Source organism: Podarcis liolepis (assembly GCF_965112155.1).
Source record: "Podarcis liolepis genome assembly, chromosome: 10".
NCBI lineage: Eukaryota > Metazoa > Chordata > Lepidosauria > Squamata > Lacertidae > Podarcis > Podarcis liolepis.
In genome coordinates, this window is record NC_139562.1 from 29,888,663 (window position 1) to 29,904,594 (window position 15,932).

The 15,932-nt window shown below is 41.0% G+C and overlaps 1 protein-coding gene across 1 annotated transcript in view; it reads right to left on the bottom strand.

The window, feature by feature from the left end:
* DDX17 (DEAD-box helicase 17) overlaps positions 1-14,325 on the bottom strand; it is a 17,340-nt gene extending 3,015 nt beyond the window's left edge. The window contains exons 1-12 of the mRNA XM_083462328.1: positions 13,806-14,325; positions 11,146-11,284; positions 9,509-9,608; positions 8,645-8,778; positions 7,532-7,597; positions 7,239-7,380; positions 6,207-6,367; positions 5,950-6,122; positions 5,406-5,516; positions 4,785-4,846; positions 4,406-4,465; positions 369-605 (exon numbers count right to left, since the gene is read on the bottom strand). Coding sequence (XP_083318454.1) covers positions 369-605; positions 4,406-4,465; positions 4,785-4,846; positions 5,406-5,516; positions 5,950-6,122; positions 6,207-6,367; positions 7,239-7,380; positions 7,532-7,597; positions 8,645-8,778; positions 9,509-9,608; positions 11,146-11,284; positions 13,806-13,849 — 1,429 coding nt within the window. The 5' untranslated portion in view covers positions 13,850-14,325. The remainder of the gene's footprint in view (positions 1-368; positions 606-4,405; positions 4,466-4,784; positions 4,847-5,405; positions 5,517-5,949; positions 6,123-6,206; positions 6,368-7,238; positions 7,381-7,531; positions 7,598-8,644; positions 8,779-9,508; positions 9,609-11,145; positions 11,285-13,805) is intronic.
* Between the last annotated feature and the right edge of the window lie 1,607 nt (positions 14,326-15,932).

Sequence of the window (15,932 nt, forward strand, 5' to 3'; positions counted from 1 at the left end):
TAGATCAACTGAGCTTACACTATACACTTAACCTTATGCACGAGTTTTTTGCATTTGCATGTAGGGGCAATACCATGGCAGGGCCACACTTTCCCGCTCGCCTCACACTAACCGTGCATTGAGTGTGGTTGTCTGCCAGGAAAGCCCTATGAGGCAATTGGTTGCTCATGCACAGCGGCTCTTTGCAGATAACCCCATATTGGGAGGTCAGAGCTAGCACAGCAGTGTAATGCCAGGCACAGGGTAATAGACAAGGCACTGGGTACAGTGCTTGATAGCATTCTATTAAATGTAGCTGGCAAGCTAAAGGCAACCAATATGGAAACTGCAAAAAAAAAAAAAAACACATGTAGAAAGAAGCTTCTTACCTCCTCCTCCACCACCACCTCTATGGTCCACAAGCTGCATCAGTTTAGGATTGATAGCCTGATTGGCTTCCTCTAGGACTTTTATTAGCTCTCTAGCCTGCTTCAAATTCCCTGGTGTGAAGAATGTATAGGCAGTGCCTTTGTTGGTGCTACGGGCAGTACGGCCGATTCTGTGCACATAATCCTCCGAGCTGTTTGGATAGTCGTAGTTTATCACAAACTTTACGTCTTCCACATCTTTGTGAAGCAACCAAAGCACAGTGAGAGGTTGAGGACAGGATATGGTGGAAGGATGTGCCAACAGAAGGTGGGGAGCACAAATGCAGGTGACAGTAACAAGAAAAAAGAAAAAAGTTAATAGTTGTAAAGAATAAAGACAGTACAGACTTTTCCCAACAGAGCGAAAGGCTAAATGGAGAGATATGCCCATGGACATAAATAATTTATTTTCAGAAAGTCAAGTCAAAGCAGTTCATTCTTCCTCTAAAATTCATCCATCCTTTGCTGCATGCATGCTATGAACACACACACAAATAATATTAATCTCCAAACATTTCATTTGTGGAATTCAGGCAACTTTACACCAGCATGTCATCAAACAAATGTGCCATTCTTTTTATGGACACAGCAACTGGACTGGATGTAGGAGAGAACTGCCACATGCTTTTAACTCTGTTAGGAGAAGTCTACAAAGTCCAGCAACACTGAAACCACTTACCTTCCAATTGTTACAAAAATGGGGGGCAAATGCTTTCCCAAAAAAACTGATAGCTTAGATAATTTATTCCCCCTCTTCCTGGTATCTATAAATTACCCCAGTTTTAAATTTGAAGTACAGTTTGGCCAATGGACATTCAGATAATTTTAATTCTCCTTTAAAAAGGTGTATCACACTAACATTTGATACCACCAAGACTATCTTGGTGAGATTTCTAGCATAAACTGCTTGCAGTTAACTTGAACAATGGGAATAACCCAATATGTAAACATTCAAAACCTTCGAGGAAACATTTTAAAGTTCACAGGTGCAAAAGGCAGAAAATAAGTAAATGTTAGTGTAATGCTTTGAGAAAAATTGCAATACATTTTAAACAGCAATTTTACATTAAAATTTTAACAGCTCTTACAAAAAAATCTGCATTTTACAGAGAATATTGAGATTATATCCAAGATAAAACACAGATTGACTTTTCTCGTAAAAATTAGAAACGTTCCCTGTTTTGTTACCAGACCGATGCACACTCCCTCCTCCTGTGGGAAATCGCTGCAGACGATCCCGTCTCTTTGCCTTTTATTTTTGGCGGCCTCCTTTCGAAAACTCCGCCCTCTGACACGGGACCACTGGAGCGCGGGGAGCATGCATCAAGGGTCCATGGCAGCGAGAAGTCCCCACACACGCTCGCTCTGTGAACTGGCATGGATGCTTCTCTGTAGCCCCATTTGGCTGTCAAGCGCCTGAGAACCTGGGTTCACGTAAAGGTTTCAGGTCCTCCAACGCTTGTTGTCCCCTCACAGGGCTTAAAGGGGGCAACTGTCAAAAATGCAGATGCTAAAAATTACATCCAAAAGGTCAGGCTGCATCTATTGCCCAGACTGCATCAATTTCAAATAAAGGGATGGGGAGAAGGGCAAAAATAAAAGTGGGCTGTAGTGGTGGCAAAGGGGTATTACGTCTGTTTCTTATTACACCAAGGGGGGGCTCCTCAATCTTTCCAGACTCCAAAGTCCTGAATCACACCAAAAAGTGAGAAGGCAAGATTTCACAGGGGGCAGCGCGAGTCTCCAGCTAGGGTCCTTGGTGCAAAGATCTCAAAGGGCAAGAGTTGGGTAAGGGCAGGGTAACACACCAAGTGCATTCACATCTTCATAGCTAGGATTTAACTGGAGTCTGACAAACAGCAGGCTATGGGACCTCAGCCAATCCCATTCTGTACATCCATTAGTTAGGTAGCCATAATGAATACCAGGAAGCATATCCTTGTTAGAAAGCACAGAGACTGCCAGTTAACAATGAAGGTCTCAATGACTGGATTTTGGTGGAAATCCATGGAAGGGCAACAAGGAAGAGAAAAGAGGTGGGGTCAATTTCTACCTTTAAAAGGTGTGTATCAGATCCACATTATCTGAGTGGGGGAAGGGAGGTAGCATGCAGTAAAATGACTTCTTACTATTCTATCTTGCACTGATGTAAAATTGTGCTCATCACAGTACTTCTTCCAAGGAATTATAGAGATTCCGTTCTTGATCATTCTAGAAAGGAATATGGCTACCTGGGGATGCATTCACACTGAGATGCCCCCGGAAAATGACTGGGCATTTAATTGGGAGGGGCAGAAACTAGCAAACACGCTTCATCTAGAGAGCTGCTTCGACCACCAATGTAGATATGTCCCCAGACCTGCACTGAGTGATCGGCAGCTGATAAAGTTTCTGTTAAAGAAAACAAACAAAAAGAAATTTAATGATTTGACTTTAACAGAGTGAAGTGTTTAATGAAAAACAGTGCAGAGGGAAGTCTTCTCTCCTGGGGGTTATTCATAAAGAAGCCATTATGGGGGACTCAACTTACCTGGAAGGAGTTTTCTGAGACCAATGTTCCTTTGAGTAGAAGGAAAAACCCTGGTGACTCAGCCAAAAAGTGCGCGCCCCTGTTCTATGTTTTAGGTAGAAGCCTTCACTTTCCAGGAACTTGGAGGAATTCGTCCAGAGGTTTGCCAGCTACGTATTATTAAGCAGCAAACTCTGGGCCCCAAAACAAGCCAAGATGTTATTTAGTAACAAGAAACAGACTCTGGTACCTTTCCCCCCCAGCCTCGGTGAAGTGGAGAAGGCAGAACGGGGAGACTGTTTTCCTTAAATAGTATCCAAGTGAGTTGTTTTGGGGAAATATATATATATATGAGAGGGGCTGATTTTAAGTGTCTAGGCAAGATGCACAAAGAAGCTACCAGCACACAGCAAGCCTGTTTAAAAACCACTGCCAAAAAAATCTGGCCTCACCCCTTCTCCTAACAGGCCCAAGTTCTACCTGCACAGGTCCAGACATGACCCCAGAGGACAGAGACTGAAATCCATATGAACACCTCTAGAGAAGTGTTTCCAATTTAGGGGATGGCATGTGAGAATGAAGGTTATGTGATTAAAGGCTAACAACTTTTTTAGTATGTTTATCACATTTGGGAACTAAGCATTTCAAGTGACAAAATCCTCTGTTTAAACAAAGTCACTCTGAACAACCTGAGGGATTGTTTTCATTGATTGGGTACAAGATCTGCCACTGTGGGCCAGTCCACCAAATTCAACACTAACAGCTCCCAGGAATGGCCTCTTCCAGATTTCCAAAATATCTACAATATGGAGAATCTGACATTTCTGGCCAATTGAGATGCAGAGCTTAATCACAATACAGATATTAAAGCGGGACTGTTTACCCAAGCATCCGGAAGCAGCCATTTTTACAGCACTGAAGAAAACTGAGATACATCACACTACAAGAAACCCCTTGTAGCTTTTACTATATAACCTCAGCAATCCAGTCTAGGTGGGAAAATGAGGGATAATGCTCGTGTGTTAAAATACAAGTTACGTTCATGTATGTGAAACAGTGCTCCATAGTAGTGGTGAGTCTCTAAGGTGCAATTACATTAGTAATGCATCTGGACAGAGAGGGATTTTTAAAAAGATGTTTGCTCTACCGTCTGGTAATTCTGAACAACTTAGTGGGTGCAGTCCAATCCTAGTCATCCAGCAACAAAGCTGAAGCTGGAAATGAGAGGGTGTGTGGAACAATTGGGCTTGAGTAATTGGACGTCTCTTCTCCCCACTGGCGATCGATTAGTCATGCCTAGGCCTTGCTGCAGACCAAAGCCTGTTGTTAGGAGCAGGAAGAGATTTTGAATATGAAAGAAAAAAAAAGATCAATGTTAAAAAAGGCATTTCACATGTGGGGGAAAGTCACGCTTTAAAATTCTTTGGAATAAGTTTCAAATCTAAAGAAACGACCTGAGAAGCAGGCAGAGAAGCCCATGTGTACAAACCTAGCCCACGAGATGCAACATCCGTAGCAATGAGGATAGGAGCCTTTCCAGAACGGAACTCTGAAAGGAAAAAAGCCATTAAGTCACAAAAATCACACATATGAAACGGATCTTTCTTTCCCATGGTTCCAGAATTAGACTTGAAACCTTTACATCGACTCACACTAGGACTGCATGCACTTAATTTTCTGTTTTGTTGCATTTCCATTAGGAAAGCATGTAAGAATGCAAACTCAATACTGAAATCAACAAATAGCTAAAAATAAGCATGTTCAGCATATAGATGAGATCAATAAGCTTATGATTTTGTATTGTATTTCACTTATGCGCAAAATCAAGTATTATCTGGGAAGCTAGGGAAGCTTTTCCTGCTACTCACCATTAAGCACCCAATCTCGTTCTGGTTGACTCTTGTCTCCATGAATACACATAGCTGGCCATCTACAAAGACAAAAGGTTTTCAACAGTTTTAAGCTGCCATATGCACCTCTGGGGGACAATGTGGCCCTACAAAAGCTAGAGACTGCACCAGCGAATGTTCCAAGTGAGGGTGGCAACAACATACATTGGGGAACAAGAGCATGTTCTTCAATATTATTTTACTTGCACCACTCAATTACTGTGTGTGCATTTCCAAAGTAAGAACATAATTATCTATGTGTCATACTTAAAGTGCTAGTGGTTAATTAGTATCTCATTGCCTGGAGCTGCCTCAACAACCTACCTATCCCCTCAGATTCTGGAAGAGTAGTTTTCCCTTTTTATCTTATTGGCAATTGTTTTAATGAACATCTTTAAAACATGTACACTCTGGATTCTCAAATACAGTACTGCATACATTAAGTTTCCAAGTAGGCAGCCACACCATTCCTTCTGCAACCTGGATTCCATTGCAAGCGAAACATAGGAACATCATTGCAGCAACAAAATTAAGCCCTATGCATCTTTAAGGCTTTTCATCTGTAACATTATCAGTTCAAAGAAAGAGCAGAAGGCCTACCCATCTCTACGCATCCTTCGAGTTAGGTCATCACATCGTCTTTTTGTCTCCACAAATATAATTGTCTTATTCTCTTTTTCAGCCATGATTTCTTCCATCAGTTGGATTAGTCTTCGAATAAAAACACACACACACAACAAATTATAAACATAAAAATAAGCTAATTTTGTATTATTTGAGGCAAGTCATTTACAGCAATATTCAATCCACTCAAAATTAATTATACACAGCATTTAAATAATGAGTAAAGACTCGCTTAGCTCAGTGGGTGTTTTATGGATAAAGTAACGAACTATAGGTTTTTGGCCTCAATCACATGATTGAGGCCACATGTTATGTTATCATAACAAGGAGCACTGTTTGAACTGTCCAATTAAGATCCAAAAGGCAGGATAAAAACAAATAAAAATCATTAAATAGTTACATGTCCGGGGTCTGCCTGAATAACTAATTGCCATAGGCTTACTTAAATAATGCTACTTTAAAGGAGAGAGGGGAAGTCTAATTTACAAGAAAATGTAGGGAACTACAGCAGCATCCATACTTATGATCTTTTTCGCTCTCCATGCACACGTCCACTATTTGCAGGATATTATGATTGGCACTCAGCTCCAGGTTGCCCACATTGATCTGGATGTAGTCATGCAAGAAATCCTCAGCAAGCTGGCGCACCTCCTTTGGCCAAGTGGCACTCCACATTAGAGTTTGCCTGTCAGGCTGAAAGAATATATGTTAAGCTGGGTGGTATTCTTCAAAGGGGGGGGGGGTTAAGGAAAGCTAATACAGTGAAGGTTTACATACCCGTATCTGATCAACAATTTTACGAATCTGAGGTTCAAAACCCATATCCAACATCCTGTCAGCTTCATCTAGCACAAGGTACGTACATCGGCGGAGATTAGTTTTCCCTGCTTCCAAGAAATCAATTAGACGTCCAGGTGTAGCAATGCAAATTTCAACACCTTCAGGGAATGAAGTTGGGGTGGGGATGAAAGTTAGCATAAAAGGAACTTAATATTAACCAAGGATTCAAATACTGAATTCAAAGATACAACAGTTATGTACACAGCCAACACTTTTATGTGCATCAAGTTAGCCTAGGCCTTTTAGCCTAGGATTCTTAAAGAAGTTTAGATAGAGATACTGCAGACATTAAATATGCAATCAACATTCTTAGCCAACAGTCTACATACAGTCTATGCATACAACTCTTTGTTTTTTTAATGAAGGCAGACAGAAATCTTCCAATTTAGGTCAATATTTAAAAGACTGCATGGGAAAGAAAAGCCTCACTAGTACAGCTCACAAGCTGTTCATGTAAGACTTATCCTAAGGCTTCAAATTTCTACTTCCTCAGCCTTTATAAATATTTCAGTTGATTTTTTAAATACAGTAAGCCCACAGCTTAAGCAGGGGTTATGTTCTAGGGACCAGGCCTAAAGCCAAAATCACTTATCATCAAAACACATTGTGGTCAATGGTGGATGGAATTGCCAAAGTCTTTTTTCCAGGACACCCACCCCATTTCCATTTAGTTTTTCTTTTTTTGTCAAGCATATAAACCTGAATGCGCACAAGTTAAATGTATGTAAGTTGCACACTTACTGTAACAAATTTAGTAAAGAAGAAACAGAGGAAAGAAAATGAAAGGGGGGAAAATCCATCAACTTTCATTAAAAATACATTCACCTATGAGACAACCAACATAATTTAAATATATTAATTGAAATATGCTACCAAGAAAGTATCCATACAAACTTTTAATCACATATTGGGGTTGTACAATTAGTATGTTACAACCATCCTGCGTAAAGCAAGCCCACTGTTAATTACCTCTCTCCAAGTCTCTGATTTGAGGACCTTTGGGTGCTCCTCCATATATACAGGTACTCTTCAACCTTGAACATTTACCATAATCATCGGCTACCTGTTGGACTTGCTGGGCCAGCTCTCGGGTAGGAGCTAAAACCAAGCACTGCAAAAGAAGGCATCAAAGAATACCATGTGATTTTATGTAAACTGCTTAAACATAAGAGGCAAAGCCCACAGCTCTCTTTGATTTACTGAAATGTAATATGATAAAGCATAAAATGTATGTAAAAAAAGCATTAAAAATATTTACTTACAATTGGACCATCCCCTCTTTCCAAGTATGGCTGGTGGTTGATATGAACAATTGCAGGCAGCAAGTACTGAAACAGGGATAAATCAAGATATTATGGGACATGAAAATGAAAGTCACTTCTCAAATCTTACCTATATACTGCTTAAAGACACAAAGTGGATATACCAGCTGTCCAATTCACAAACGCATTTTAAGTTAAAATGAGATTTACAGCTTTCACCTCTTCATGTATCTGAGAACAGCCAACTTGGAGGTGAAAGGGGCAGGACACCAATACTGCAATGGGTCAACATGGTTCCCATAATCATCAGGCATGCACGGGTGCTGTACTCTCAAGTTTTAGTCACTGAACCAAGTGCAGAGAAGCAAGGATCAGCAACATTAGATGCTTCTGCCAGTAAGACAGTAATCATAGAAAGCCAAATACAGAAAGCTGAAAGTACTCCATCAGCTAAGCGAAGGATGCTTAGCGTAAGCTACAGCACAACTGAATAAAAGGCTCATGAGCTATGACAATATTCCCCTCAGTGTGATGCTACTCAACATTACACGGCTGACTTCTTACAACCCCTCCAAGCACATACACCACAAAAGCCTAAATCTACTTACATGACATCAGCTTCAATTAACAACAATGGACCATGCTCAAATAAGCATTTAGTATTGCTGCTTTAGACTGATAACTTCCAGATAAGCGCAGAAAGCATTATGTTAAGTCTCAAAGGACAAAGTGAGACTTGCATTGAAGGGGGTTGGATTAGATGATCCACAGGCTCCCTTACAACTCTATGATACTTCTGAGCAAACATGCACAGGCTCAGGTGTCATGATATAAAATGTGAAAAAATTAACCAAATATCACACCTTTACCTTGTCCTTGTTTAATTTTAGATATCTATCTATCTTTACAAGATGTTCACAGTTTACTATAAAAGGAAAAATATGCCCAAATTCTGCACTTAGCCTTGGTGTACTGCAGAAGTAACAGGAGAGGAGCAGCTTTGTTCTATTCTTTTCACATGAATGCATAATGTCACTGTGATTGAAAGTAAGTGCTTTCCTCCCAAGGAATTTGGAGACAAAAATCATTCAACAAAAACTGAAAAATACATACTGCCAATGTCTTTCCAGAGCCAGTCTGTGCAATGCCCACCATATCATGACCACTAAGGGCCAATGGAAAGCCCTGGCACTGAATTGGAGTTGGTTCTGTAAAATGCTGGTCAATCAAGACATCCATTACATACTCTGAAAGTTAAAAACATAGATGTAATCATACATTAAAAATAGCACAGCATATATTCTGTATGAATTAAATTTTTACAGAGTGCAGTTTAACCAATGCTACATGTTAGTATCACATTCTGGGGCCAAGTACTGAAGATTTATTGATTTTTATACTACCTTTCAGGGCTAAGGTAGTACCCAACTTAAAAATTATTTAAATAAAAGGTTGTCAGATACAAAATTCACAATAAAAGTACTAAAAGCAATTTATTTAGAAATAGAACCGATTGTTAAAATTACAACTAAGAACAAAGAACAGCATTGTTATCACTTAAAAGCAGATTTAAAGCTTAGTTTCGCCCCTGAGCACTGGGAATCAATGCAACTGGTAAAGAATCAGTGTTATATGCTCATATTGCTCCCCCCCCCCGAAGCCACTGAAGCTTCTGAACTGTTTCAAAGGTAGTCCCAGAAAGAGTGCATGACAGTAATTTAGTCTTGAGGTAATCAGCTCATCAATGACTATGGCAAATAGGGGTGCAACTAGCAAATGGCAAATCAGCTAGTTGTCTGGGAGAAACTCCAAGTTGTATACCTGGTCATTCAACCTCACCCAACACATCCAGTTCAGCAGATTTCCCAACCTCAATATTTCTGTCAATGAGGTTTCAGATTCTTCACCCTCTTTCATCCCAAAACTGATGTCATCCAAGATCTCCCATTAGTCACAGCTGCAAAGCAGAATACTTACGTGGAAAGTTACACTGGTGGAAGGCAAACACAGGCTTGGGACAAACATCTGATCCTCTAACTGTAATCTCTTTCTTTCTTCTTAGCTCTTCAACCTCATACTGTTTAGAGTAAAAAAATGCACATAAATCTTGTGAAAATAAATTTTTATATAACCTTCCATTGTCATGAAAAACATTACTGGCTGTCACGAAGAAGATAATCCCTTCATTTCTATCAGTGCATCATCATCCATTTGCACTTAAAGTAAAATGCTCTGTAGCTTTAGCTTTATGTTCCAACAACCCTACGTGATAGACAACGCATCTTTTAACCTTTTTAACCATCTTTTAAGGCAGAATAAGAGGTTTTTTAATAAAATATTTCTCTCCATATTAGTTCCATTATCAAGAAAATATTGAAAGTATAGCCAAGTAGGTACTAGAATTCACGTCCAAAACTGCATCCACCTCAGGGGATCACAAATCCCATGTAGTAAAAGCAACAACACACAAACCACCAAAAAACCTCTAGAGCTGCATTCCTGAATACATTTATCAGGAAGCAAATCCCACTGAATTCACCATCCAGAGTCTTATAGCAACAAAGTTTTCTCAGGTGAATTCCTTGCCCAAACTGCAAGATGTTCAATATGCTACTAATCCAAAAACGAAACACTAGTAAGTCACATATAACTCCTCATCTGCATCAATATTTCAATTTAGTTTAGATAAAGAATCTAGCAAGTTATTTTTCCCACTTGCTTTGCATCTGATTGATAGTTTCCTTTAAAATGCTTTATTTGCATACTGATTAACTTGAAGAGTTGTGAATAATTTCAACAAGCACTTCAGAAACCTAATTTCAGAACATTTCCAAGTGATTTTCTTCCAAGGTGACTTGCATATTAAAAATTAAGACATACACAGTATCAACAAAAAATAGTCAATTTGAGCACATACAATTCATAATACATAACTGTAATGCCACAGAACCAGCATCTGACAGGGAACAAGAAGAAAAAGGTTTCCTACCCAAAAGGGCACTGCCTATGTAAAACTGACCTTTAATAACTAAGTCTTCAGGGCCTACAAAGATTGGAGCACAACAGTCTTCTGTGCTTGGATTGAAACAAGCCAGAAAAATTGATATGCACTTAACACTTGAAACCAAATTTATTCCAGAAGTTCATTTTTAACAAAATACACTGCAACTCAAAAAACATCCAGGCCACAGTTTTAAGGTGAAATCACCTATATAAACATATATAACAAGTTAGACTTGCATAGGCAAAACTGGCACCCAGGTAATTACGAAGGGCAGATATTATAAAACAGATGTTTTTTCTCGCTACCATTTAGGCCATTTGATATGATACAAATTACTAACTTAAGTATGTCTGGGCAAGTAGCTTAAAATACTTTTGTAGGCTTTTTTACAAGCCTTGTGTAATCACAGAAAAGATAGGTTAGAAGTAACTTTATAAATTGCAGTAAGTGAATGAAAAGATTACTACTGCAATGTGCAGGCTGACAAAGCTATTGACAGAATTAATTCTAGTTATTTTCATATCTGTGTTAGCACTCTATATGGGAAGTATTAAAGCTGGGAAAGTTTCCAAGTATACCAAGCACAAAAGGAAGAACAAATGAAACTTACTGGAGTCAGTCTGGCCACTTCTGGGTGTTCAGCATAGAAATTTTTTTCAAACTTAGGCAATTCATTCAAGTCCCATTTCTTCTTACGGAGACGTTCACCCGGGTTTCCAAATTTTTTAGGAGGAAGTGGACCGCCAAACCTGGAGAGGAGGGGGATTCCAGTTGAAGTTATTTTTCAAAGTATTTGACAAACATATGCTTGCGTCTTTATTATTAAGCTAAGAAAACATTTCTGTAATGGGGAAAAGTGTCACCTATTTCATCTTATTGATGCCACTACCGAGAAGGCCCTCTGCCTGGTTCCCTGTAATCTGAATCTTAGTGAAGTTATATTAAAGCAACATTCTCCCCCTCTGACTATTTGCTATACTATATCCTTAACCAACAAATAAACAAAATGAGACCTTGGGGCAATAGAAGTATTGTTGCTTATCAATAACATAACAACAACAGTTCAGCTTCTGGAAATACTGAAGACAGCAAGAATTGATAAAATGTTTATTCCAGGGATTGTCTTTTTGTTTACTGTTGCAGGAAATCAGCAAAAAATATTCCAAGCAATTACTTTAATCTAAATGTTTTAGAAAGTATTATCAGCAAACACTGAAAAATTCTAAACATACCTTTAAATATTTTTGCAAGTTTTTTAAACTTTACTTTCTAACAAAACAGAGCATAACTTTGAAAGATCAAATTCCACACATGAAAACAAAATGAAAAACAAGGTAACTTTATAATCAAACCATTTTATGCACAATTTAGCAACAAGTTATGGGAAGCATGCATATGTACTAGGATACAGTTTTAACTGCAACAGTTCATTTATGACACCAACAGTGCAACTCTAAGCACATTTACACATAAACTAGTCCTAGCGAGTTCAGGGAAGTTTACTCCAAAGTGTGCAAAGGTTTTCAACCAATACTTATATGGGAGTAAATCTAACTGAACAAATCTTACTTTTAAGCACATATGGACTGTGCTGTAGGCTGCCTAAAGCTAGCTTATCAGCTGTATGAGCAATGGAACGCTCAAAAATTACTTTATTCCAGATTTTCTCATTTACTGGGAAGTAAGTCCTATTTAACGTAGTGGGCCTTACTTCCGAGTAAACAGGATTAGGATTGCAAAGCCAGGGTGCTTCCAGGCAGAGGTGTTTGGAACCTCAGTATCAGTGACACTGAATCAGCAAGTCACACATCTATAAACTGTGGTAAAATTGTGCAAATCCCCATGCAGTTCAATCAGACTAGCAATATCGGTATTGGCAGCACAGTGACAGCAGCACCAATGCTTCTACCACATTAGTGTTTACAGTGGTTGGAGAAGCAACACCTGGGGTTGTTATCATTTTCAGTATCACCACAAGCTGTGTCAGCCGATCCCAATTCTTTCAAACTGAATGCTGATCCAAAGCATATTTACTTGCAAGTTGTCTCCTTGATTTGAACAGGGGTTATAACAAGTAAATGTGCTTGGGACCACGGCATATGCTCCTCAAGTAACAACATAAGAAAATGATACTGATACTGATAATGATACATATGCTATCTAACTGTTTATGCACTCTATAATTAGGCTTGCGCTTAAATATCCCAAGTAAGAACACGACAAGGCATTGAACAACAGCATTATACAGTCACAAGGAAGTTCTCACAACTGAGCTAAAATGAGCTTAGGTTGCAATCATATTACAGAACACCCCATCTGATTTGAACAAATTCACCCTGGGGTAAGGATTGCACTATGCCTCTGCAGCTGTACTTTAGAATCTACAATACTTTACTACTGCTGCAAAAGTGACACTGACAGTCAGAGGAAATACTGTGTCCCACCTTAACCCGGAGGAAGAGGAGGAACGCAATGTTGGGGATCAAATAAAGTGATCAACAAGTATAAAATCTGCGGGAGTTGGGACCGGTGCAAAGTGTGTTCAGAGGCCTGCTGCCCTCCGATCAGTTAAAGGAAGAGAAGAGGAACACAAACGAACTTTGTCCAGGGAGCCTCTACTTCCCGCCTCCCAAGGCCTCGCATTTCCTACCCCAGATCTCCACCCCTCATGGGCCCACATTAAGCACCTCCCTGTCCCCACCTTGGACTCCATATTGCAACGCCATTTTCCATCCGCTTAGTTACATTCAGCAACCATATTGCAACCTTTAATTCCTGGCAAGGGAGAAGCCAGTAGTAGGTGAAGCTTTCCTCCCCGCGTTGCGGTGGTGCAGAAAGCTTCACCTGTTGGATTACAGGTGCAGCTGTGTGAAAAACCAGTAAGATTTGCTACAAAACACATACACACGCACGTATGTATGTATGTAGCAGCTTTTAACACACTGTAGCCCCTTATGTTTACTCAGGATTACCACCCGAGATCAAATAAACTTATTCCCCGAAGAAGCGTGTTCATAAAATCCTCTAGCTCGCTTCCCCACCCGCAGGGGCCGAGGACCCTCCGGCCTCTCTCCTCTCCTGGCGGGTCTCCTGTGCGGCAGCGACGAGGCAGGCAGAGGCCCAGCAGGGAAGGAGCATTTGCCAGCGCAGGAGCATCGCCACAGGAAAACGGCTCCTGGCGGCTTTCTGTCTGCCTGTCGCGAAGCCCAGTAGACTCGGGTTCCCCGGAGGAGACCGCCCCGCTCCCTTCCCCGCCCAGGCCTTCCTTACCCGCCGCGGTCGCGGTCTCGGCCTCGGTCTCCAAAGCCTCGCATCCTCACAGGCCGAAGGAGTCCTCTGGCGCCAGGCTACGTGGGCGAGCAAAGCGACGACCGGAGTCCCGGCGCTGAGAAGACCCGAGCGCGGTTGTTATTGTCCTGCTATATCCCTTCTTTCTCCCGCTAGGGCTCGATTCCCGCAGGCTCCAAGGCAGGCCGAATGGAAGCAGGAACCGCTCGGCGCGAAAGACAACGCCGTCTTTCTTCTCCGACCTCCCGACACAAAATGGCCGCCGCCAACCTAGCTCGCCGCCTCTTACGTTGTCGGTCTGGCCGACTGTTGCGTAGACTACGGCGCTGAATAGCCGGGTGGAACAGAGAGGGAACGGGCGCCTGCGCTTATTCTCGAAAAACGCAACGTCGGTCCTGTTGTAAAGGGCTGGTTCAAAATGATCCTTCTACCGTGCGCGGTACAGAAAGTACGCAGGCGTAGCCTGCATTCGTTTAGCTCCTTGCGTCGGGGAGCCAACTTCTGCCCATTCTTGAAAGTCATCTGCGCAAAGATCCTGTCCTATGAGCCTAAAGAAAGCTCTAATAGAGGTAATATAAAACTGCCTCCGTAATTTACGTAACTGGTGCCAGTGCTGCTACGTTGCGGGACTGTACAGTATGTGAGGAAGCTACGTACCCATATTTCGTAGAAACTACTGGGATATAGCAGAGCTACGCACACTCTGTAACGTGTAGGCTTCAGAGAATATCGCCTACCGGCTATACAGAGGAAGCGAACTGCGCTTGTGAGACAATGAACTTCGGATGCCGCAACACGGATCCGGTTTTGACAGCAACTTTCGCTCCTAAATGCTCCAAGACGCGGATTGCTCTCTGAAATTTCAGTTCGCTTCACTGCTAGGAACCTATTACTACACTACAGGCCACGCCAATGTACACGAGCAGTACGGGATTGCCGGGATTGCAGGCGGGCCTTAACCCAGGGCTTCAGATTTGTTTTGTTATTGGAATTAGTATTTATTTATTTTTTTGGCTTGTGCACCACTTTGAGGTCCTCAGGGCTGTGAAGCAGTTTATAAACTTGTACGCAACCGAAGTACAGCGAAACCGCAGAAATCGTTTACTTGGGTGATAAGCTTGAGATCAGGAACTTTTGTAAGCACCTTGGGAGCCTTTGTGTCTAAAAGCAGGTTACAAGAACATTTTAAAATGGTCTGCAGAATCAGACAAAATGTCCACTAGTGTAGCATTCTGATCTCAAAGGAGATAGCTAGATGTCATAAGAATAGTTATAATAATAATTTTATTATTTATACCCCACCCACTCTGGGCGGCTTGCAGCACATATTAAAACATAATAAAACGTCAAACATTAGAAACTTCCCTATACAAGATATAGCTACAGTCACCAATTTAGCTTGAAAAGAGGATTAGACACATTGCCTGTCAGTGGCTACTAGTTATGATGGACATCTCCACTATCAGGCAGCATTCCTCTGAATGCAAGTTGTTGGAGAACATGAGAGTACAGTACCATCAAATTCATGACCTGTTTGTCAGCTTCCATATTTTCAGGGTTGTGAGAACAAGTTGCAGTTGTCTGGTGCCAGCATAAACACTGAACCTACTCAAGGTACTGTCTGCTTTATAATTACTGCATGTGTCCTAGGCCCAAATCCTTGAGTTAAAAGCAGTACTGTACAGGGTGCTAAATCTTGGTTTATCTGAATGAGGCAGCATCAGAAACCATGGTTTGATCTTGGCTTGTTTGGATAAACCACGGGCAGTTTGCATGAATTAACAAATTGCAGTTAGTTTTAAAAGGCAGCAAATGCTTCTGATCTCATCGTGATTGAGCCCGAGGAAGAGAAGAAAGGTGGGAAGCCCACAAGCCTCAGGTTCAAAAATGTAATGCTATCAGCCCTCTGCCCTTTGTGTTCAGAGATGTTCAACATCACCTTTTGATTATGTTTGGCATTGCTGGATGCAGAGAATTCCTTGACACATATGCTGTCAGTGGCACAGATTACATAGAAAGAATAAGACAGTTAGAATAAACTTATTGGGAGGCAGCTTCCACATGTTACCCACATAACAAATGGGAAAAAAGTAGTTTAATGCATTTCAC